This window comes from Chlorocebus sabaeus, chromosome 27, assembly GCF_047675955.1.
Source record: "Chlorocebus sabaeus isolate Y175 chromosome 27, mChlSab1.0.hap1, whole genome shotgun sequence".
In the NCBI taxonomy this organism is placed as follows: domain Eukaryota; kingdom Metazoa; phylum Chordata; class Mammalia; order Primates; family Cercopithecidae; genus Chlorocebus; species Chlorocebus sabaeus.
The window spans coordinates 30,078,956-30,105,125 of NC_132930.1; the positions used below are offsets into that span (position 1 = coordinate 30,078,956).

Below are 26,170 nucleotides of genomic sequence, written 5' to 3' on the forward strand. Positions count from 1 at the left end.
GGGTCAAATGGTAGCCCTGTTTTAAGTTCTTTGAGAAATCTCCAGACTGCTTTCCACAATGGCCAGACCAATTTACATTCCCACCATGTGTAACAATCCCCTTTACTCTTCAGCCTCACCAGTATCTATTTTTGGACTTTCTAATAATAGCCATTCTGACTGATATGAGATGGTATCTCATTGTCATTTTGATTTACATTTCTCTGATGATTAGTAATGCTGAGCATTTTTTCATGTTTGTTGACCAACTCTGTGTCTTCTTTTGAGAAATGTTTATTCATGTCCTTTGCCCAGTTTTAAACGGGGTTATTTGTTTTTTGCTTGTTGATTTAAGTTCTCTACCGTATAGATTCTTGGTATTAGGCCTTTGTTGGGTACATCGTTTGTATCTTCTCCCATTCTGTAAGTTATCTGTTTGCTCTATTGATAGTTTCGTTCTCTGTGCAGCAGCTCTTGAGTTTAATTAGGTCCCACTTGTCTATTTTTGTTTTGTTACAATTGTTTTTGGGAACTTAGCCAAAAATTATTTGCCACTCGATGTTGAGAAAAGTATACCCTAGATTGTCTTCCAGGATTTTTATAGTTTGAGATTTACATTGAAATCTTTAATCCATTTTGAGCTAACTTTTGTATATGGTGAAAGGTAGGGGTCCACTTTCAATCTTCTGCATATAGTTAACCAGTTATCCCAGCTCCATTCATTGAATAGGAAGTCCTTTCCTCATTGCCCGTTTTTGTCAGCCTTGTCAAAGATCAGACAGTGGTAGGTGTGTGACTTTATTTCTGGGTTTTCTATTCTGTTTCATTGGTCTAGGTGTCTGTGTGTAGAGCAGTACCAAGTTCTTTTGGTTACTGTGGCTTTATAGTAGAGTTTAAAATCAGATAGTGTGATATCTTGGGCTTTGTTTCTGTTTTACTTTTTCTTTTGCTTATAGGATTGCTTTGGCTATTCTGGCTGTTTTTTGATTCCATATGAATTTTAGAATAGTTTTCTTCTAATTCTGTGAAGAATGTTCTTAGTAGTTTGACAAGAATAGTATTTAATCTATAAATTGCATTGGGCACTATGGTCATGTTTACAACACTGATTCTTTCAATCTGCAAGCATGAAATGATTTTCCATTTATTTGTGTCACTTTGATTTCTTTCAACAGTATTTTGTAGTACTCCTTGTAGAGATCTTTCACCTCCTTGGTGAGCTGTATTCCTATGTATTTTATTTTCTTTGTGAATACTGTAATCGAGATTGTGTTCTTGATTTCACTTTCAGCCTGGACATCATTGATGTGTAGAAATGCTACTGAGTTTTCTGCATTGATTTTTTTATCCTGAAACTACTAAAGTTATTTATCAATTCTCGTCGCCTTTTGAAAGGGTCTTTAGGATTTTCTCGGTATAGAGTCATATCATCAGTGAAGAGAGATAGTTTGGCTTCTTCCTTTCCTATTTAAATGCCTTTTCTTTCTTTCTCTCACCTGAATGCTCTGGCTAGGACTTCCAATACCATGTTGAATAAAAGTAGTGAGAGTGAGCATCCTTGTCATGTTTCAGTTCCCATGGAGAATGGTTGGAGCTTTTGCCCATTTAGTATGATGTTGGCTGTGGGTTTGTCATAGATGGCTCATATTATTTTGAGCTATGTTCTTTAGATGCCTAGTCTGGTGAGGGTTTTTATCATAAAGGGATATTGGGTGTTACTGAAAGTTTTTTCTGTGTCTATTGAGATGATCATAATGTTCCTGCTTTTGATTCTGTTTATGTAGTGAATCACATTTATTGATTTGCATATGTTGAACCAACCTTTCATTCCAGGAACAAGGCCTACTTCATTGTGGTGTATTAACTTTTAACTTTTTGATATGCTGCTGGATTCAATATGCTAGTATTTTCTTGAGGATTTTTGTGTCTAGGTTCATGAGGGATATTAGTCTGAAATTTTCATTTCTGGTTGAGTCTCTGCCAGACTTTGGTATCAGGCTGATGCTGGCTTCATAGAATGAGTTAGGGAGGGGCTCCTCCTCTTTGATATTTTAGAGTAGTTTTAGTAGGAATGGTATCAGTTCTTAGTATGTCTGGTAGAATTCAGCTGTGAGTCCATTTGGTCCAGGGCTTTTTTTAGTTGGCAGGTTCTTTATTACTGATTCAATTTCAGAAGTTGTATGAACGTTTTGAAATGTTATTATATATATTTATGGTATACAATGTGATGTTTTGATATACATATAGATGGTGAAACAGTTACTATAGTCAAGCAAAGTAACATATTCATTATCTCATGTACCCATTTTTCATATGTAGCAAGAGTACCTAAAATCTATTATTTTAGCAAAGATCCAAAATTCAATATAATATTAACTATAATTTTCATGTTGTAATTTAAGATCTCTAGACTTGTTCATCCTATATGTTACTTTCTATACCTTGACTACATCTCCCTAGTTCCTCCCCACTTTAACCGTTGTTTTATTCTCTATCTCTGTGTATTCAACTTTTTTTTTAACTTTTAAATTCAGGGGTACATGTGCAGGTTTGTTACATAGGTAAACTCATGTCACAGGGGTTCGTTGTACAGATTATTTTGTCTGGTCGTAAATACCTAGGTATGAATGAAACCTCCTTTCCAAAAGTTTAACTGAGGAAATTATGACAGTGAAAGAGATCTCCATCTTGCTTCTAGCTTTAAGCTGTCCTTGTTCATTCCTGGGCATAGGCTGAACTAATCTTGGGAAATAATTTAGTGTATGGTTTGAGTCTGAAACAAAATTGATAATAGCCCTCTCCCGAAAAGACTCCCTTCTTGCCTGGGCACCAATCTGCATTTACAGGACTAACAAATTAGCTACAAGATTGGAAATTACAGTTTAGGGGTCATGGAGCCTCTGGCTGCAAGAGTCTGAACTTCCCCAAATTGCTCCTGGGGATCACATCACTATTGTCAAACCCAAGATCAGGGGTTGAGATATTTTGCAGACCCTGCACTCAGTGGATCAGCTGACACCACCTAGACCGATAATCTGACTCAGCCATTTCTGAGATCCCACTCAGGAACAGAAGACAACAAGAAAACCCCACTTCGAGCCCCCTATGATTCCATCTCCAACCTGACGAATCAGCACTCCCCACTTTCCGAGCCCTACTCACCAAATTATCCTTAAAAACTCCCACCTCTGAATGCTCAGAGAGACTGATTTGAGTAATAATAAAACTCTGGTGTCCCGCAAAGCTGACTCAGCATGAATTACTTTTTCTCCATTGCAATTCCCCTGTCTTGATAAATTGGCTCTGTCTAGGCAGTGGGTAAGGTGAACCCACTTGGCAGTCACATTAAGCCTAGTACTGATAGTTATTTTTCCTAATCCTCTTCCTCCTCCCACCCTCCACACTCCAGTAGGCCCCAGTGTCTGTTGTTCCCCTCTATGTATCCATGTGTTGTTATCTTTTAGCTCCTAATTATAAGTGAGAACATATGTTATTTGGTTGTCTGTTCCTGGATTAATTTGCTAAGGAAATGGCCTCCAACTCCATCCATGTTTCTGCAAATGACATAATCTTGTTCTTTTTCATGGCTGCATAGTATTCCATGGTATATATGCACCACATTTTCTTTATCCAGTCTACCATTGATGGGCATTTAGGTTGATTCCATGCCTTTGCTATTGTGAATAGTGTTGTAATAAATATACACATACGTGTGTCTTAATATTAGATTTTTAGGACAAATAGGAGAAAGTCTATCAAAGTTCAAGAGACACTCCTTGGATAGGGCATTTTTAATTTAATAAACTAATCTGGGCTTTCTTCATCTCTCTCCATGTACCACTGCTTTTTAAAATTTTTCTCTTTGCTCATAATCCCTCTCAGCTTTTGCCTTTCCTGAAGAGAATATCAGTCTCTTCTGGTCTGTCTTTATGTGTAAGTTCAATTAAATTTCTTGTTTCCTTCCTTTGCCCCCTCAGCATTCCTATTGTAGATTTTCTGTCTGTGTATAATGACTAGCAATATAATTTTTGTTTTTCTCATTTACCAAAAATCAGTTGAGACCCCACCACCTAAGAAATAATAACTCATCCAGGCACAGTGGCTGATGTCTGTAATCCCAGCACTTTGGGAGGCCGAGGCAGGAGGATCACAAGGTCAGGAGTTTGAGACCAGCCTGGCCAACAAAGTGAAACCCTTTTCTACTAAAAATACAAAAATTAGCCAGGTGTGGTGGCACGTGCCTATAGTCCCAGCTACTTGGGAGGCTGAGGCAGGAGACTCGCTTGAACTCAGGAGGTGGAGGTTGCAATAAGCTGAGACCACACCATTGCACTCCAGCCTGGGTGACAGAGTAAGACTCCTTCTCAAAATAATAATAATAATAATAATAATAATAATAACTCCTACCATAAGGGGCCATTCATGATGCTGTAGTAATAATATGGTTAATGCTGATAATAAGCATTCCAATTAGGTGATTATTTTTTAAAATCTAAGCTTGTTGAAGAGTTATTTATGTTTACAAATAAGGTAGAGACAATCTATTTCATAAGTGCTGTGACAAATAGCTTCAGCTGTTCACCACTGGGTTGTTATATTTCATAAGTGATTGAATTCAATTATGAAATTGCAAAGCAATTCTCATTCTCCTGGAATGGAAATTGCAATGTCATTGCCAACAAGCACCTATAACAGAAGGCGTTCAAACTAAATGGCCATTTTTAAGAAGTGTTCATTTTCAATGTGATATACAAATATTAAATAAGATAAAGTACTAATTATAAATGTTTTGTTCATTTTTTGGTGTTTGTTTTTGTATTTTGGTTCTAACGTACATTGAGGGCCAGGGTTGCAGAAATACATGTCAAACTAACTAAAACTTCAGGATTCCAATTGCTCAGGATGATCTGGGAAGGCCTAGGACACCCGCAGTGTTTTGAATGGATTGATTGCTCTCTACTTGCAGCCTGTGTGTGATCAGCTTGGAATTAATTGCTTCTATACGCCCCATGTGCACCTGAAAATAATTCTTGGTAGGTGACTGGGTGAATAGTAATAAAGATAGGAAAAGGCAAGGGAGTTCCTAGACCTCTGCGTTCTTGCAATAAAGCATTTAAAACTGTCAAAGCCTAAAGAGTTGCTTACAGAGCCCGGCCCCAGTTTAAACTCTCTATCCAAGGAGGTCAAATGATGTAACAGGAAGAGGAAAGACATGCTTGGGGCAGGTCCTGGCTCCCCCTGCCCACACTCATCAGCCGCACAGCTGTGCGGACTTCAGCACATTCCTCCACCCGAGAAACGATTTCCTCAGCTGATTTTCATGCCACCCTCTTTGAGCTTTGTGAGCGGTGGAATCAAGGCATGGAATGGTAAGTATATTGTCAGCCCCCTGCAAGTTTTTGCAGTAGAAAAGAAGGGCGAAAATAAATTATAACAGGGCCATGAAAATTCGCTTTGGAAATCTTCCTCCAGGCAGCTTTTTCTTTGTCCTGACATATCAGACTTGAACATTAAACAAACAATAGCATCACCTCCTTATCCTAGAGTTTCTCAGGAATAGTATCGAATGCTATGGTCAAGAATCTTTCAGCACTGGAAACCTTCCTCCAGTATCCACCACTGGACCAAGCTTCTAAATATCTAATAATATATAACATATCATTAGAAAGTGGTCAACCTCATTATGACGTTATTGCCATATGGATCAACTCACTATTAGGCCAACTTAATAAAATGTAAACATTAGGAGTCATGGCTCAGAGGGTATTTTTATCAATGAGATAAAGCAATATAAGTCAAGCAGGCTGAAGCTTTGTCTAGACAAATTAATTTCAGCTCAAATAGAATTTTAAAGTTACAATATTTATAATATCTTTAGAATGACAAATGGATACATTTATTTTTAAATAAGAGTCATGTGGTATTTAGAAATGGGGCCAGGTGCGGTGGTTCACACCTATAATCCCAGCACTTTGGGAGGCCGAGGCACGTGGATCACCTGAGGTTAATAGTTTGAGACCAGCCTAATCAACACAGTGAAACCCCATCTCCACTAAATACAAAAATCAGCCAGGTGTGGTGGGGTGTTCCTCTAATTCCAGCTACTTGGGAGGCTGAGGCAGGAGAATTGCTTTAACCTGGAAGGCGGAGCTTGCAGTGAGTCGAGATTGCGCCACTGCACTCCAGTCTGGGCAACAAGAGCGAGACTCCATCTCAAGAAAAAAGAAGAAAAGAAAAAAAAATGAGACTTGCTGTACATACACTCACTGTTCTTGGAATGCTTCAAGTAGTTATTTATTTCACATTATCTTATGCAGCACCTTCAGGGTGCCAAGTAAGATAATCCTTCCAGTCTTTTGGCAGGACCTAAGTAAAAGAATGAAGCCAGCAGCCTCACAGTGCTTCATGCTTTATAGGCAAGGACTCAACCTCTGCGCACATGGCCTGAGTTCTGAATCAGCTTTCTCAAAAAGTGACATTCTTCTTCATAATATGATTTGGTTTCTGCATTAGAAGACTTGTTTCCAAAGCATGTCTTCAGAAGGTAGGACTCACACTCATATCTGTTCGTAAGGCAAGATGTTCTGTAGTCGTGTTCTGGACAGCATGGTTTGACCTCAGAGTCAAATTTGCATAATTATGAGTTGAGCTGTACCAAGCTTCTATTGTACTTTAAGAGAAGTTGTGAGAAAGGGGAGAACGATGCCTATTTTTAAAACTCATTCTGTTGTTCCCAGATGATTTGAATTCCAATTTCTAGCCCAATTGTGTCATGGCCTGAGGGGACTGTTGAGTCAAACTTAGGACAACCTCGGCCCTGAAAGACTGAAATCTAAAGAACAAAGGACAAAAAGAGACAGCCAGGAAGCTCAAGGGTGTCTGGGTTTGGGAATTTGTTGTCTGATTAAAATTAAATTTGTTAGAAGCTCCATGAATTAAAATACTATTTGTATTTCGCTTATCTCTGGATGCAAATACACGTTTGAATTGGCTCCTCTGCAAGATGCCTGAGTGATGATATGTCGGCATGGCCTGGAGATGACTCCAGAGGCCAGAGTTCCATCTGGTTCTGGTTTTTGTCTCAAACGAAACATTCATCTTTCCCAAATCTAAATTTCACAGGGGTAAAATGCAGAGAAACAACTTCCTGTGTTCCTTCCAGCTCTGAGATCCTATCACTTCGTACCTTATTCTACCATGTGTTTCTTATCAGCACAGCTTTGTCGGCTGGTCTGGCTGGTCTGGTGATCTCCTGAAGGTGCCCGAGGCATATTTTCCCTGGAAAGAAATTGAGGCATTGGAGGCTCAGCAGCCAACTAGTTTGTGATTTAAAATATTTTATCCCCTAGGATTTTGAACCAAGTAATTTAATTGTTGCCATCTCTTAAAATAGCATATTGACTAAGCTCATGGTCTTTGGTGTCAAAAAGCCAGGGATTAAATCCCAGCCCTGTCATTTATAAGCTGTGTGACCTTGAGTAAGTTATTTAAGAAATGTGAGTCCCACTTTACTCCTTGTAAAATGAGGGCTACATGACTTCTTGTAAAATGTAGCTATCTCACTGAACTTCTGCCTGTATTAAAATGAGATAATATACAACCAGGCTTAGAGCAAAAGTTCTCCATAGGTGATGGTTGCTATTGACATTCCCAGCACAGTGCTCAGTAACCTGGACTTTGGGCTGCTGAAGACATCTGTCTTCACCTTGTTTGCTAACTAGCTGTTTGGCCAAGGGTTACTTGAGTTATGGCCAAGTTAGACTTTCCAAGCCTCAATTTTCTCATTTATAAAATAGGGATGATAATCCTTCTCTTGAAAGGTGTTGTGAAGATGAAATGACATAATTGGCTAGCAAACTGCCCAGCACTCACTGTGCAAACTTTGTGGATAACAAGACCTGCTTTTATCAGTGTTGTGTGTCATTTGAATATAGGTAGATATATTAGTTTGCTAGGGCTGCCGCAACAAAATGCCACAGACTGGTTGGCTTAAGCAACAGAAATTTATTCTCTCAGAGTTCTAAAGGCTGGAAGTTCAAGGTCCAGGTACCAGCCATGCACCATCTTCCCACTCTGTCTTCACATGGCCTTTCTTCTGTGAGCCCAAGAAGACATTTGAGGTACCCCAACATTCCTGGTGTTTTCTTCCTCTTCTTAAAAGGATACCAATCCTACAAGGCTTTTATGACCTTATTTATCCTTACCTTTTTTTGTTTTTGTTTTTTTGAGATGAATCATCACTCTCGTTGCCTAGGCTGGAGTGCAGTAGTGAGATCTCGGCTCACTGCAGCCTCTGCCTCCCGGGTTGAAGGGATTCTTCTGCCTCAGCCTCCCAAGTAGCTGGGATTACAGGCACCCGCCACCACGCCCACTTCATTTTTTGTATTTTTAATAGAGACGGGGGTTTTGCCCTGTTGGCCAGGCTGGTCTCAAACTCTTGACCTCGGTGATCCACCCACCTCAGCCTCCCAAAGTTCTGGGATTACAGGTGTGAGCCACCACTCCCAGCCTATCCTTAACTATCTTCTTAAAGGCCCTACCTCCAAATACAGGGTTAGACCTTCAACATATGAATTTGAGGAGGGACACAATTCAGTCCACCATAGAACCAGAAGTCAGCCTGCAGTAGATTAAGGGGAGAGCAAGAAAACAGATCTAATGAATATAGTTAACTTTTCTGAGGAGTTTGACAAAGTAAGAAGAGAGGTTATCATTATTTCTGTTGGTATTGAAAGAGACTGGCCAAGTGGGAAGAACATAAGCTGTAGCATCAAAGACCTGGGTGTAAATCCTGTCCCTGTGCATACATATGGAAACCCATATATATGCATAGAATATATGTATATGTTTATATATATATAAATACATATTTGACTTCTGGTCATGAATTTCTTCATATCCATGAGACTCAGTCTCCATGTATGTGAAAAATAAACAATTATACCTCACTCTGGGGTTATTGTGAGGATTAGGATTATGCCAATCAAGCACCTTGCCCATTTCCTGGGATACAACAGGGGCTCAATAAATGTTAGGCACTGGGTTAAAACCACCCATAATGCAGGCTCTTACAAGGTGGCTGAGTCACAACGAGAATTCACAGTCCTACATGGGAATCATGCTGTGCTCCCCACAGTTTGCCTCCAGGAATCAGAGTTGATTGGGTTCAGTGGTGTTGCTTTTTTTTGAGGCGAAGTCTCACTCTGTCGCCCAGGCTGGAGTGCAGTGGTGCGATCTCTGCTCACTGCAAGCTCCGCCTCCCGGGTTCACGCCATTCTCCAGCCTCAGCCTCCCGAGTAGCTGGGACTACAGGCGCCCGCCACCATGCCCAGCTAATTTTTTTGTATTTTTGGTAGAGACGGGGTTTCACCATGTTAGCCAGGATGGTAGTGGTGTTGCTTTTTTAACTTATCGTATGCTGGTGATTGCTGATGATTTCAGTTTTGTCTTTAGAGCCTGTCAGCTGCCTAGACATAGAAACAGCCCTTTGGCAGGTAGAAGTCATTAAGAAGTAAGGTACCAGACTGCTGGAAAAGCAAGAGAGCCCACAGGCAGACACTTCAAGGGCGTGTTTTTTGTTTTTTTTTTTTCTTTTTCTTTTTTAAATGCTGCATGTGATGATCATCCTATCATACACACTTAATTCAGTTATACTGATCCTCCAGCCCTGTGTCTTTTGTCTCAGACTTTGCATCTGCAGAGAAAGAAACTCTGTTTGTAGCACAGCTCATATTACTGCCCAATACAAAGGCACAGAAGTTAATCCGCTGTTTTGTTTCTTTCCTGTGTAGAGGGTCACTAGGTCTAGACAAGGTTATGTTATGATTGAAAGACTGCTCAGAAAATGTAATTAAAATCCCCTCTACTTTGGCTGTATTTCCCAATACAATGAATAGAGAACATAGTGATTCTGAAGAAGACATTTGAGGTCTACCAACGGGCCACAAATTTCAGTTTGAAAATTATTTCCCTACAGGGCAGCAAATATTCAAGGGATTGGAGAGGATCGTAAAGTTGAGCGGGAACATCATTTGTTTACCAGATTATTCTTAAGTGACAAAGGAGTATCAGACTCCCTGTTAGGTTCAGAGGATAAACAAGACATGTAAGATATTGATCTTGTCTGCAAAAAAACGCACAATGGAGAAAACAAACATGAGCAGATCGTGATGTTATGTTTTACATGCTATACAAGAACCAGAGTGTAGGAACGATGACTGGGAGGTCATCAATTCTGCATAGTGGGACAATCCAGAGAGACTTCAGAGATGAGGCACTTATCTTTAAATTGGATCATGAAAGATATATACATTTTAACAGGTGGAAAAGGAAAGTGGAACATTTTAGGTTGAAGAAATTGCACTATAAATGATTCAAAAGGAGATTACATCAGATATTGTCCAAGAAAGCATACCCTTTCTATTCGATATTGTCTATTTACATAAGGTCTGTTGCACAGTATTTGCTCCTGCATTGGCAAATACAGTAATACAACATAGTTGAAGTCATTGGATCAACAGCAGTCTAAAAGCAACATTTTCTGTCATCTTTTCTATCTCAGGACCCATTGAATAGAATCAACCCATTTGTTCAAATGAATGAAGGAGAAAATTGAAGGAGCCCCATTTTGGCTTTTTTGATTTTCCCCATAAAGCCCAGATCAATTTGTTAATGCCTAGGTGCCTTTTTCCAGCTACTTTTAGCTCTTCCCACATATTTTAGGAGCACAACTACTTACTTGCCCACCAATTTTATCCTTGTCTGCTCAGTTTATTCTTAGCCTTCTCATCTTTTCATGTCCTTTTCTATTGTTTTTATTCATCAATCACTATTCTGAAGCTTTTCCATTTCACTCTTTCCAGATAAGTTATTATAATATAAAAAGTACAAAGCAAATGTTTGTTTTTATCTATTACTCATTTTCACAAATAGAGCCACTCCAAGTGTTTGTTTCATCACCAATGTTGTTGTTGTTGTTTTGGTAAACTCCTTGAGGGCAATAATTAAGATATGCTAAGATTAGGGTACCACTGACCTTCTCTTCTTTGCTAAGTGAGAGCTTTGGCCCCTCAATGTTCTCAGTGAGGCAGAGCAATAAGGAAGAAAAGATGTTAGCAAGAGGTAGCATTATTAGTGTCAAAAATAACTCGACTTTGGTAAAGAGGACTACATTTCCAACTGACCCATGGGACAAGGGATTGGGGTCCTAGTGGTCCTGGGACGAGAGGAGCTGACTGTTACCTTAGATCCTTCTCTCTGAATCTAGAATGTATAGTCAAGAAGAAAGGATAGAAAAGGGAAGCCATGGCTTCATACTGAGCCTGGATGTCTTTAGTCCTGCTAAGTTCTTCATCTGAGGTGTGGATTGGTTTACACAACAGAGAGAATTCCTATAGGCCACCATCTGACCCTACTTCAAAGGAGCTGGACTGAAGGATGATATTCTTTGAGACACAAGTACCTGAACCCTAATATATTTCCAAATCTTTCGGACTTGTGCTTACATGACCCTAGGGCAAATGTGCAGATATTATCAGATGTTACTTGGGCCAGAAAAGGTTCTGTGGACAAATACCTTTGGGGTCATTTGGGTTATGCAAAGTTAAACAGGACTCTTTGTTACAGGTCTTCTCAAACCTATATTTTTTAATATTTTGTGACAAAATTAAAGTTCACAGCATTTTCCAAACATCTGTGGGCACGAAATTCCCTTTTGCACAAAACATCCTTGAGAAATTATAGTGTAAACATAATTCACAAAGCAAAGTACAGTATTTTAAAGCTTATCTATACCTATTGACTCTATTGACTACAAAATGGACCTAAATAGAACATCCCGTAGACCCCTGTCCATCCAGTATGTACCCATGAAACCGACTGGCTGCTGGTTACTTTACCCATGTCAGCACCTAATCTGAACATTTTATTTTGTAGCTCAAGTCAAAATACCTGATTTCTTTTTTCACTTTACTTGTAAAATAAGCAGATGTCCTTCAATTCTTTTTTTCCTCATAAATTATTGGGGTGTAGGTGGTATTTGGCTACATGAGTAAGTTCTTTAGTGGTGATTTGTGAGATTTTGGTGCACCCATCACCCATGTATACACTGCACCATATTTGTAGTCTTTTATCCCTCTCCTCTTTCCCATTCTTCCCCCGAGGTCCCCAGAGTCCATTGTATCATTCGTATGCTTTTGTGTCCTCATAGCTTAGCTCACACAAATCAGTGAGAACACATGATGTTTGGTTTTCCATTCCTGAGTTATGTCACTTAGAATAATAGTCTCCAGTCTCATCCAGGTCACTCCAAATGCCATTAATTCATTCCTTTTTATGGCTGAGTAGTATTCCATTATATAAATATATCAGTTTCTTTATCCCCTCGTTAATTGATGGGCATTTGGGTTGGTTCCGTGATTTTGCAACTGTGAATTGTGCTACTGTAAACATGCGTGTGCAAGTATCTTTTTTGAATAGTGACTTCTTTTGCTTTAGGTAGATACCCAGTATTGTGATTGATGGATCAAATTGTAGTTCTACTTTTAGTTCTTTAAGAAATCTCCACACTGTTTTCCATAATGGCTGGACTAGTTGACATTCCCACAAGCAATGTAGAAGTGTTCCCCTGTTCACTGCATCCACACCAACATCTACTGTTTTTTGATTTTTTGATTATGGCCATTGTTGCAGGAGAAAGGTGGTACTGCATTGTGGTTTTGATTTACATTTCCCTGATCATTAGTGATGTTGAGCATTGTTTCATGTTTGTTGGTCATTTGTATATCTTCTTTAGAGAATTGTCCATTCATGTTCTTAACTTACTTTTTGATGGGATTGTTGATTTTTTTCTTACTGATTTGAGTTCATTGTAGATTCTGGATATTAGTCCTTTGTCAGATGTATAGATTGTGAAGATTTTCTCCCACTCTGTGGGTTGTCTGTTTACTCTGCTGACTGTTCCTTTTGCCATGCAAAAGCTCTATAGTTTAATGAGGTACCAGCTATTTATCTTTGTTTTTATTGCATTTGCTTTTGGGTTCTTGGTCATGAGATCCTTGCCTAAGCCAATATCTAGAAGGGTTTTTCCAATGTTATATTCTAGAAATTGTACAGCATCTGGTCTTAGATTTAAGTCCTTAATCCATCTTGAGTTGATTATTGTATTAGATGAGAGAGGAGGACCCAGTTTCATTCTCCTTCATGAGGCTAGTCAATTATCCCAGCACCATTGGTTGAAAGGGTATCCTTTCCCCCACTTTATGTTTTTGTTTGCTTTGTCAAAGATCAGTTGGCTGTAAGTATTTGGGTTTATTTCCAAATTCTCTATTCTGTTCCATTGGTCTATGTGCCAATTTGTATACCAGTACCATGCCATTTTGGTGACTATGGCTTCATAGTATAGTTTGAAATCAGGTAGTATGAGGCCTCCAGATTTGTTCTTTTTGCTTAGTCTTGCTTTGGCTATGAAGCTATGCAGGCTCTTTTTTGGTTCCACATGAATTTTAGAATTGTTTTTTCTAATTCTGGGAAGAATAATGGTGGTACTCTGATGGGGATTACGTTGAATTTGTAGATTGCTTTTGGCGGTATGGTCATTTTCACAATATTTATTCTACCCATCCATGAGCATGGGATGTGTTTCCATTTGTTTGTGTCATTTATGATTTTTTTCCAACAGTGTTTTGTAGTTTTCCTTGTAGAGGCCTTTTGACTCCTTTGTTAGGTATATTCCTAAGTATTTTATATTTTTGCAGCTATTGTAAAGGGGTTGAGTTCTTGATTTGATTCTCTGTTTGACCACTGTTAGTGTATAGAAGAGCTACTGATTTTTGTACATTAATCTTCTATCCAGAAATCTCACTGAATTCTTTTATCAGTTCTAGGAGCTTTCTGGAGAAGTCCTTAGGGTTTTCAAGGTAAACAATCATGTCATCAACAAACAACGAGAGTTTGACTTCTTCTTTACCAGTTTGGATGCCCTTTCTTTCTCTTGTCTGATTGCTCTGGCTAGGACTTCCAATACTATGTTGAAAAGGAGTGGTGAGAGTGGGCATCATTGTCTTGTTCCCATTCTCAAAGGGAATGCTTTCAACTTTTCCCCATTCAATATTACGTTGCCTGTGGGTGTGTCATAGATGGCTTTTATTACATTAGGGTATGTGCCTTCTATGCCAATTTTGCTGAGTTTTAATCATAAAGGAATGTTGGATTTTGTTGAATGGTTTTCAGCATCTACTGAGATGATCATGTGATTTTTGTTTTTAATTCTGTTTATGTGGTGTATCACATTTATTGACTTGCATATGTTAAACCATCCCTGCATTCCTGGTATGAAACCCACTTGGTCATGGTGAATTTTCTTTTTGATATGTTGTTGGATTTGGCTAGCTAGTATTTTGTTAAGAATTTTAACATATATGTTCATCAAGGATATCAGTCTGTAGTGTGTAGTGTTCTCTTTTAGTTATGTCATTTGCTGGTTTTGTTATTAGGCTTCATAGAATGAATTAGGGAGGTTTCCTTCTTTCTCTATCTCCTTATATCTTTCTTCAGATGTCCTTCAATTCTGACAGTCTAAGGTTCTATTTTTGTTTGTTTGTTTGTTTGAGACATGGTCTAATGCTGTCACCCAGACTGGACTGCAGTGGTGCCATCACTGCTCACTACAGCCTCAGCCTCCTGGGCTCAAGCAATCCCCCGACCTCAGCCTCCCAAGTAGCTGTGCAAAATATCTGATTTCAATGGAATCCTTAGAGAACATTAGCAGAGTCTATCTTGTAGTTGCATTATACATAGGGCACAAAACTGATTATTATTAAATGACAATTCCATTGTTTATAACTAGTGGTTGTTATATAGAAACAAATTCCAGGTTGGACTATTGGTGATCTTTTATGTTTTTCTAACTGTACCTTAAAAATGCTAGAGATGCTGGTGAGGTTGTAGAGAAAAAGGGAAAATTTTACACTATTGATGGGACTGTGAATTAGTTCAACCATTGTGGAAGATAGTGCAGTGATTTCTCAAAGACCTAGAGGCAGAAATACCATTTGACCCAGTAATCCCATTACAGGGTATATACCCAAAGGAATGTAATTCATTCTATTATAAAGATACATGCATGCATATGTTCGTTGCAGCACTATTCACAATAGGAAAGCCACAGAATCAACCTAAATGCCCACAAATGATAGATTGGAAAAAGAAAATGTGGTACATATACACCATGGAATACTATACAGCCATAAAAAGGAGAGAGATCATTTTATTTGCAGGCACATAGATGGAGTTGGAAGCCATTATCTACAGCAAACTAATGCAGGAACAGAAAACCAAACACTGCATGTTCTCATGTGTAAGTGGGAGCTGATTGATGAGAACACATGGACACACTGCCGGGGAACAACACACACTGGGCACCTGTTGGGGGAGGGAGAGGATCAGGAAGAATAGCTAATAGATGCTGGGCTTCATACCTGGGTGATGGGATGATCTGTGCAACAAACCACTGTGGCACACATTTACCTATGTAAGAAACCTGAACATCCTGCACATGTACCTCTGAACTTAAACATTGGAAAAAATAAAGAAATATATGTTACTACACTGTTAGATTTATAGAGTAATGTATATTGCTACTTAAACTTTTTATTTGAAGTAATCATATAATGCACTGATTATCTGAAATAAATTCCTGTGCTCTTTTTTATCTTAAAAAAAAAATGCTAGAGTGGTAATATCTACATTAATGACAAGAATATGCAAAAGAAATCATGTACAAGTGTTTTAGCTTAATGTGTTTAAACTGGGAAATTTAAAGGCCTTATTGGCATTGTGAGGGTCCTTCCTCTGTGGACAATCACAGACATTAGCAGACATGTTCTTCTGTTTTCCTGTGTTGCTATGTGTAAGCCTCGGTGAGCAACGGCTGGTCCTAAGACTCTTTCTTGTTTTCTTCCACAGACAGCGTGGAAGATGAACTGGAGATGGCCACCGTCAGGCATCGGCCTGAGGCCCTTGAGCTTCTGGAAGCCCAGAGCAAATTTACCAAGAAAGAGCTTCAGATCCTTTACAGAGGATTTAAGAACGTAAGAACTTTCTTTTTGACTTTACTTTCACACAGTTCCCAGAGGAATATTGAGACATGAGAGGAAAAGGGGGAAAATATCCCATACTGTGAGAGCCCCATCATATGTGTATTTCATACTGATCCTTCCTAGATAGGAATATAATCAGTATCTGTGGACTTTGTTTTCTGAGGCAGACCCATGCTGGTACACTGTAATTGCCCATTAAACAAAGAGATTTTCTGAGAAAGGTTTATTCAATTCAGTTCTTGGTTGAAATATTTTCTTTTTGTCAACTATAATGACATAATTTCAATAAACCTCCATTGTTTCTTTAGTTTTTAAATACAGGCTGGTGCTTGACTTGAGTCTTGAATATAGATTGAGGTCTATCAAGGGATTCCATTCCTGGCATTGGAGGATAATTACTGTAACTTTCATAGTTGAAAAAACCATGCTGCCAATGTCTGTAAACCAGAGGTATCTGTAGGTCATCACTGTACCTGGTTCTCTGCAATCCAGGTGTGCAGATGCCCCTCCCTCCTGGGTGAATCATCTCCAAAAGGGAATGAGAGCCCGGAAAAACCCCAGAGGGTGGGGTGACAGAAAGTGAGTGGATCCAGGCAGTCTATGAGACACAGTCTCTTACTAAACACTTCGTATGTGCTAAGGGTTAAACTAGATGCTGCAGGTTATTCAAAAGTCAGAGAAGATACACTTCTATCCTTACGGAGCTTATGGTCTGAACAGGGAGAGAAAACTTGTTGTCATGAATCTGTTTGAAAACAGGTCATCCTTAAAGGCATCAAATGTTTATGTATCAAATAGCATACACCCCCCAACAGTTTGTTCTTATACATATGGAAACGAACGTAGCTACAGGCACCCCTGGAAATCGAAATTAAATTGCTTTGATCCCTTTTGAAACCCATCCCCTAAGATCCCCAGTTCCATGGCATGTAGAAGTCTGTGATGTCCAAGGATTTCTTCTAATTCCATCCTCTTCACATCTGACCCCCCACAACTGCTGCCTTTGTCCAACCTTATGCAGACCAAATAAGAATCTCTGCCTCTTCTTTGGGATCCACAACACCAATTTACTCAGAGAATTCATACCGGTAGTTGACACTGCAGACTATTTTTATAGGGTTTCCACATGCACATTGCACACAAGTTTCCACCATCTGTCTGAATGAATGGGGTCTGTCTTTCTCCCATTTCTGCTCCTCACCCCCTTCTCCTTGCCCTGGGCTTTCTAAGTTTTTCTCCCTCTATTATGCAGAGTAAGTGTGTTTCTCCTCCAAAACTTAATGATCTGCAAAGAGCTAGGACTTTGTGGTAATAGACGGGGGCAGAGGAGATGATAATGGAGATGAGCGCTCATCACATACACAGACCGCTGATTAAAAGGAATCTTGATGGGTAATCTATCAAGACAATACATATAAATAAACCTGCATAAAGAGAAAAGGGCTTTGACAACTAGGAAAGAGGATGAGTAGTTATGCCTATTCTGTAACGGCTCTGCTTCAGAGACAGCAGGCATTTGCAATGAAACAGCGGTACTGACCACTGGCAGTAGAGAAACAATGAGCAGCAAGGACAGAAAAGAAAGGAGGTGTAAAAGACCAATCTGGACCTAAAGTCAGTGCTGAGAGGAGGCGAATCACAGAATAAGACTTAAAATGTGTTCATGTGAACACCTAAACTTCTTTGCTCTGATTCAGACAGCTAGTAATAAGTATACTTTTTTTTTTCTTTTTAACATTGGATTGTACACCAGATACAAAATAGTTGTCGAACACAGGAGAACTGAATCCAATCTCCTGGCATCCCTGTATTCCTCGACTGCTGCTATGTTATTATTCCACTGCCATCCCGTAGGGTTTCTCTGTTTGGGGTCTGGCTGCCTTTCATTGCATTTGCTATAAATTGGAATCATGATTACTGCCATTATTAACCTTTGGAGCCAGCATCTCTGCAGCATGTCTAATACAAATGCCACTTCACAATAAATTGCTAGGCTCTGAAGTCTGCATTCATTGCTTTATTTTATTTTTTGTTGCCCATATGTCCTTCTCTTCTTCCTTTTCTCTCCTTCCCCGCTTTTCCCAAACTCTTTTCTTTCCCCTTTTTTAATCCTTCTGACCCCACCTCTTACTTCTTCACTCCTCCTTTCTTTCTCTCCTTTTGTTTTTTTGGTTTACCTCTTCTGTCTCTTCCCCTTGTGAATTAATGTCTCCTTTCAGCTCTTCCCCATTCTCCTCTTTATTTTTTTTCTCTTCTCTATCTTTATTGCTTTCTCTTTCTCCCATCTCACCCCGCCCCATGAGACAAATTTCCATCAGACCTGAATATGCCAAAAGCCTATTTTATATACTTCTTTCAAAGAAAAGACTTTGCAGTTTGCTCAGAAAATATTAATAGACATCTCTGATAAATCAAACACGAGTGGCCTTTTAATTTTGATTTCCCCCTAGTCAAATGTACAGTTCTAATAAATGAACCCTAAGCATAGCAGAAATACACTAAGCAGGTCAGCGGCACTTGGGTTTTATAGCATGGTAGTAAACTGAAGCAGCTTCCATCAGAGAAAGCAAACCAACTGCCTTGGTTCCCTGAACACCAATTACCCCAAAGCCCTTAAGATCACAAACTCATTTCCCTGGAAACAGTTGGGATACTCATTTTTAACGAAACTTTGAAAACTCTCCATACTTTGATTGAAAGGATAAACCATTCGTCAACATATTAAAATGGTCACACTTGTGTGAAAGTAGCTCAACATAGTCAGGCACCCCTGCAAGTAAATATGACCAGCATAACTCCACCATTTTTTTTCCCCATATGGTATCTCTGATACATCCCCTCACATTTTCAACATAGATTGTTAATGTAAATTGGAAATGAGAGGAAGGGAAGATAGCGAGAGAAAAACCTCCTCCCTCACCCCATCTTACTCACTGAGGCTCCCACACATTTTTAGGTCTCTTGCCAGATGCTGAGTCTCCAAAGGTGAGCAGCTGATAGAGACAGAAGAATATAGTACACTGTCTACCTATAATGAGCCTCAGAATCACCTGAAGGGCTTGTCAAGACACAGATTCCTGGGCCCCATCTTGGAAGATTATGACTTAGTAGGGTTGGGATTGGGTCACAGAATTTGCTTTTTTTTTTTTTTTTTTTTTACAAGTTCCCAGGTGATGCTGATGCTACTGGTCCAGAGACCACACTTTGAGAATCACTGGTTTTGTGCAGGCATCATAAACTTTGGTGTCACTCAGCCTCAGGTCATGTTACTCATTTGGGCAGTTCCCTCTAACTCAGGAGACCATGTGTCTTTGTCTATAAACTGGGATAATGATAACTAGATTGTACTTTTTAAAGAAAGAAATATAATAAACATGAAGTTCAATAAAAAGGAGTTATTGTAGTGTGGTCCCAAATGGTCAACCTCAGCTGTATGAGCCGTCAAAGTGGGACAGTCATGGTTGGCCTACATACCTCCCAGGCAGTGTCTGAGTGTCTGGGTTTTGGACTACATAATTACGTATTAGGAAGGATGCAGAAAATGCAAACTATTATCTACAGATCAGCAGTCTCAAACTCCAATGCATGTTGCAACCATCTGGGGAGCTTTACAAATTAAAAATAGTGGCTACTGTGCTTGGTGATTCTGATGTAATTGCTCTAGGAAAAAGCTTCAGCATTAGGAATTATAAAGCTCTTCAAGTAATTATATTGTGCAGGCAAGATTGAGAACCATTGAACTAGATATATAACATATACAAGGTGCTTCTAGCACAAAAAGAAGTGACCTGTTAGTGATGAGCTCTATCATGGCAAATACCAATGACTAGGCTAGCTACATTGGAACCTCATGAAGTCTTTGGTGTGTATATGAAGTGCATGTGTGTTGTGTGTGGGCGTATGTGTGTGTGTAGGGGTTGGAGAGAGGTAGCAGGTCTTATTTTTGAGGATTTTTATTCAGTTAACCCTGGGATGATGCTTAGGAATTTTTCTTCTTTTTTAATCTGAAGTCCTTAATTTATTAAAAATATTTTACATTATAACAGACAGTGAACAGAAAGCCACATTTGAGAACAAATGGTCAAAAGGTCACACAAATATCAATATACCTGTTTCATAATCTTGCTTTGCTGCACTCTTTCAAAACCAGTTATAGCTTCAGTTCAATTTTAGGTGGTTATAAATGATATACTGGGGCATTAAGTTTTAATATAGTGATGCCAATGCCGCTTTGGCATTTTCTGTCATTAATTAATAATATATAGCCTATTCTTCCCATTTTTTAGGCACAGGATGAGTTGCAAAGAGTTAGACCTCTATGCTTCAGACACCTGGTTCCTTCTTCTATGGAATCTTTCCCTGCTTCCTTTTTTTCCTTTGCTCTGGATTATAATAGGTAAAATGATCCATTAGAATCAACTATATCACTGAGGCATCACTTTAATACCTGCTAATGTCCTTTTGACATAAAATGTTATGTTACTATCTATCTTTTTTATCTAAAATAGAAGGATGTTTATATTCATTTTCTATTGTCAGGTAACTATTTGCCAAATACTAAATGGATTTCTAAATCCATTTAGTAATGGATTTAGAAAGCATTCATTCATAACATACTGTCCCAAGGATCAGGAGTTCAGAAATGACTTAGCTAAGTGCTCTGGTTGGAGTTTCATGAGGCCACCATTAGAATCACGATTGGGCTGCATTTCTTTCTGGATCGTGGATCCTTTTCTAAGCTCCTGTGGTTGTTGGCAGAATTCAATTCTTTGTGGTTGCACATAGGAGATTCCCCTTTCTGGCTGTCAATGTGGGGCCACCCAGCCCCTAGAGGCTACCTGCAGTCCGTTTCCACCTGGCCCTCTTGCAGGCTCCCTTGTAATATGGAAGCTGGCTTCTTCAAAGCCAGCAACATAGAGTCTCTCTAGTCCTATAATGGGTAGTACATTCATGGGTGTGGCATCTCATCCCATCAACTCTGTGTTATGCACGCACCTAATTGAAGAGACAATCTGAACAGGCAAAGTGTGAGCAACAAGGCTGTTTAGTCACCCAGGTACGAGTGGGCTGAGTCCAAAAAGGGAGTCAGCCCTTTTTGGGAGGGTGGAGGGTGGTGGGATTGGAGCTAATTTCATAGGTTAGGGTAAGCAGTGGAAAGTTACAGTTAGGGGCCATTTATTGTGGGTGGGGGAAGAAGGTTGCAAGATACATTATCACAAGGTGGGAGGGGTCATAGAGCACAGTGTCACGAGGTTGCTTGATCAGTTAGGGTAGAGCATGCTACAAGGGTAGAATGTTGCAAGGTTGCCTAATCAGCTAAGACAGGTACTAGCCGTTTTTCTTCTTTTGTGGTTTTCCTGTTGTCCCAGACTTACTGGCTCCGGGAGACCTTCTGGACATGTACATGTGGGTCACAGGGGTCATGAAGGCTTGACCATGGCACAATCTGCTCAGGGGACCTCACGCTCTGCATATCTCAGCACTCAAGATGAGGAGAGTTGAAAAGGTGTGATTCACTGGGGGTCACATAGGGTGTATCCATCACAGTGGAGCTTGTGAGAAGGCAGCGATCCCTGTAGAGCAAAGCAGCTGAACGTGTTCTGCAGTCACATCTCAAACGCAGTTAATCCCCACTCTCAGTGTTTGGCTTGTTATCCAGACACCCTCCTTAGGCATTTCGTCAAGAACAGAACCATACTTTTTTTTTTCTGTCTCTCTCTTTTTTTTTTCCATTTCTGCAAGAGTTTTGATGATGTAGCCAAAGGAACCAGCAGGACATCTGAATTCTTTGATGGGGCTTTTCCACCCCATTCGAAGTGTTTGGGAACTTCTGTAGTAAGATCTTTAAAAACAGTGAAACAGATGGAGGATAAAATTATAGGGATCTACGTTTTTGACAAAGTACATTTACATAAAAAGCACTAAGTCCCATTTATGGTGGGAAAGGAGAGAGGAGAAGTTTAGTTCCCCTAAACTTTGCATGAGAAACAATAAGATGCAGTGATTAGGACAGAGGAATTCACTGCTAATTGCATAAGGCAATTGCTCTTTTGTCACAAGCCCTCAGGGTTATTCTTGAATGCTTTCATAGACTCTGTGACCCTCAGTAAATCACTTCATTCCTGCCGGCTTCTGTCTCTCTGTCAGCAAATTAGGGATTAAAATCTTCTCTTTCAACCAGGAAGGAGGGTGGGTAATAATTGGTTTTGTTCAGCATTTGAAAGACTCAGATAAAAGGCCTTTCTTAAGTGCAAAGCGTTATTCGTGTACTTTAGAATTAAGGTAAGAACAGAGTTAAAATGCTATTTCCTTCGCCTTAGCAGGTCTGTCAGATTTCCAACAAGGGCTTTCTGAAGGGATGATTGTCTATAAGCCTAAGCAGTTAACATGACTTCCCTTTTGACTTCCAAAGACTGACATAGTGCAAGCGCTGTCCGGGGTTCAAACTTTACCACTGCCATTTCTGAGCTTGAACAATGGCTTAGATTCTCTGGACATGAAACTATCCTTTCAAAATTTAGGATATTAATATCCATGTAGGTAAGAAGATAAATGATAAATGTTTTACTTAATATCTTTAAAAGATAACAGAGCCCTTTCGTTCTTTCCTTATTCTTCTACGTACAAAACTAACTAAACTTCATAATGCAATTAAGAATTCATAATGACTAAGTAATGTCATCTTGAAATATATTAAGCATTAGTTTATGTTATACATTATGTTGGTGTGAAAGAAATTGTGTTTTTTTGCCGTTACTTTCAATGGCAAAAATCGCAATTACTTTCGCACCAATCTAATACATTCTGTGGCATTTAGATGCTTCTTGATTTATTTGTTTCTTTCTATTTTTTTGTTTTGTTTTGTTTTGTTTTTTTTGAGATGGAGTCTCACTTTGTCGCCCAGACTGGAGTGCAGTGGTGCGATCTCGGCTCACTGTAACCTCCGCCTCCTGGGTTCAAGCGATTCTTCTGCCTCAGCCTCCTAGCTGGGATTACAGGCATGCACTACCACGCCCAGCTAATTTTTCTACTTTGGGTAGAGACGGGATTTCACCATGTTGGCCAGGCTGGTCTCGAACTCCTGACCTCAGGTGATCCGCCTGCCTCCGCCTCCCAAAGTGCTGGGATTACAAGCGTGAGCCACTGTGTACAGCCTTCTTTCAAATTTTAAACTCATAAAATGTCATGCTAAACATTTTAAATCGTACAGAGGATTAGAAATTGAAATATCAAAGTGTCCTAGGTACAGTAAACTTCTAGTAAGGTGGGATGAGAAGTTTACTGTACCTAAGACAGTTTGATATTTCAACTTCTTCTGTGTGATTTAAAATGTTTATCATGACATTTTATAAGTTTAAAATTTGAAAGAAGGCTGTTAGTTTCCTCCTTTATTTTCATAGGTATATTTTATGTGCATACATCTGTGTGGAGAGATTATTTTGACACAAATGTCACCTTCATTTATGTAGTCACTTAGAAATCCAGGCTGGCCATGGTGGCTCACGCCTGAAATCCCAGCACTTTGCGAAGCCTAGGCGGGTGGATCACTTTAGGCCTGGAGTTGAAGACCAGCTTGACCAACATGGCGAAATCCCATCTCTACTAAAAATACAAAGATTAGCCAGGCATGGTGGTGTGCACCTGAAATCCCAGCTACTCAAGAGGTTGAGGCACAAGAATCCCTTGAACCTGGGAGACGGAGGTTGCAGTGAGCCAAGATTGTGCCTCTGCACTCCAACCTGGGCGACAAAGTGAGACCCTGTCTCAAAAAAAAAAAAAAAAAAAAAGGTAAAGAAATCCAGTTGTCTTTCTGGGCTCCTCCCTCAGAACCTCCTGTTTCTAATTAATCTCCAAACTCAGCCAATTCTCCAGTCTTTGTATCTCTCACATCTGCCTCTGCCTTTCCTTCTCTCCACTGCCCTACCTCGCACACGCTGCTGTCACTGTCACCTCTCATCTGCATGTCTGCAATGGCCCAGACTCCTTGCCGACAGTCCTGTCTTCCCCTGAACCATTCTCCACTGTGCAACTGAAAAGGTGTTTCTAAAGAACAAATAGAAACCAGTCAGTTCCTACCTAAAACCAATTGCTGGCTGCTGCTTTTTTTTTTTTCTTTTTTTTTTTTTTCTTTTTTTTTTTTGCTATTAGAAGAGAGACTCAATTGTCTTACACGCTCACCCAACAAATATTTCTTGAACATCTACTATAAGTCAGATACTGGGTTAGATGCTGTCTTTACTGCTGACTCAACTGGTCCATGATCAGCCAGACCTTGACCAACCAGCTTCTGCGGACTTTTCCCATCTCACCCTTCACTCTTCCCTTTTTACTCTGCTCCAGCCAGAAGGAACTGCCTGCAGCTGAAGTGCACCCCTCTGAAGGGCCTTGACCTGGACTTCTTCTCCTATGAGAAATGTTGCTTCCCCCAACCCCCTTCTTCATCAGGACAATGCCCACACCTTCTCCACATCTATACTTAGACTTCCTTTCAATATATTTTTTCATTATTTATTCTCTGAGTGCTGAGTTCACGCTCATCACTGTGAAAGGTATTTAGGATATACTGACAAAAAAACAGGTAATTTTTCTTTAGAGTTTATATTCCATTGGGGGAAGACAGTGAAAAGAGGGGCAAAAAGCAAACGCATAGTTGAATAAGAAAATATCTAGTTGTGGTAGAAGGAGGATAACATTTGTTACAAAGAAGTAGAGCAGGAAGCTTCTTTCGATGGGGTGGCTAGAGAAAGGGAAGTGGCATTGCATTGTATCTACAATGTCAAGAAGGGCACAGCCATGAGAAGGTAGAAAAAGTACATTCTAGGCACAAAGAGCAGCCCAAAACCGTGAGGCTAGAGTGAGCAAGAGTGACTGAAATGTGGAACATCGTTTGTATTTTGTTTTAAGGATAGTGGGGAACTACCAGTTTTTAAAAGTTCAGATACAAATAAAGCATTTGTTATTTTTTTTTTCTTTTTAAGATGGCCCTGGAATGCTACTCTAAGCAAAATGGAGTGTAGGACGTCAAAGTAAAATTTGAGACCCTCTAGAAAGCTGGTCCAAGAGATTAAGACAGAAAAGAGATGTGGCTTAGACCAGGATAGTAGCAAGTAGAGAAGGAGAGAAATGATGGGCTTGGATATATGGTGGAGGTTGAGCTGAGTGGATGTTGTGATGGTTTGGATCAAAAGGTGAGGGAAATTGAGGAGCACTCGGGGCTATCGTGAGAGTCTTGGGGTTGAAAGACTTATCTGTGGAAAAGCTTTCTCTGATATCTCCTTAAGTAGGTTTGGAGACTCTGCTGTGTGCTCCCATCATTGTGCTTATTTTGGGTTTCCTCTTCGCTTGTTGATTCCTCTCCTATTTTTTAAGCTTCCTGACAACAGGCGCTGCACCTTCTTTACTACAAAATTCTCAGCCCTTCAGACTGTGTCTTGTATATGACAGGTAATCAATAAATATATGTGAACAAATGAATGACCCCAAACAAAAGATTGGAGGCCAGCCCAATAAAATTTTTATCTTCTCTCACTTTCTTATTTTTAGTTCCTTCCACATCTACTGAGTAAAACTGAAGTGCTATTAATTTGCTTTTTTTTGAAAAATAATCTAATAATGGGGGAGTGAAAGATCATGGCTCCTTTAGTATGAGAACTACACACAGTAGTTTAACACCTTCTATGTGTTTTATCAAGTACTACTCAAAAATGTTAAGACCAATCTCAAATGATAACAAAGAACTTCCTTTGATTCCATTGCAAGACCCTCCATCTGGTAGATTGTTCATGTCCTGTGTTTGCCCATCAGATACTAGTCTATCAAATGAGTAATGGGATTTCTATGGCTTAAAAATCCCTTTCACTCTTGCAACATATTTCAAAGTTGAGAAGGAGGAGATGGGGGTGTTGGTATCCAGCACATCACCGTATGTATTAGACAGAATAGGATCAATACTGCAACACACAGCTCCAGTATCTCGGTGGTTTAAGACAGCAAATGTTTGTTTCTCTTTCATTTTCTAATCCTATGTGATTCAGTTGGGGACAGGATGGGGTTTCTGTTCAACTCATTTATGGAGGATACTTCTTCCATCTCAT

At 39.6% G+C, this 26,170-nt stretch overlaps 1 protein-coding gene across 5 annotated transcripts in view; it reads left to right on the top strand.

Annotated features, from left to right (window-relative positions):
• KCNIP4 (potassium voltage-gated channel interacting protein 4) overlaps positions 1–26,170 on the top strand; it is a 1,194,812-nt gene that overhangs the window by 1,059,591 nt on the left and 109,051 nt on the right. For 4 of the 5 annotated variants that reach the window (XM_008017780.3, XM_008017777.3, XM_073012494.1 and 1 more), the window contains exon 2: positions 15,943–16,067. In XM_008017780.3, coding sequence (XP_008015971.1) covers positions 15,943–16,067 — 125 coding nt within the window. The remainder of the gene's footprint in view (positions 1–15,942; positions 16,068–26,170) is intronic. The other variant, XM_073012493.1, reaches the window with a different exon arrangement.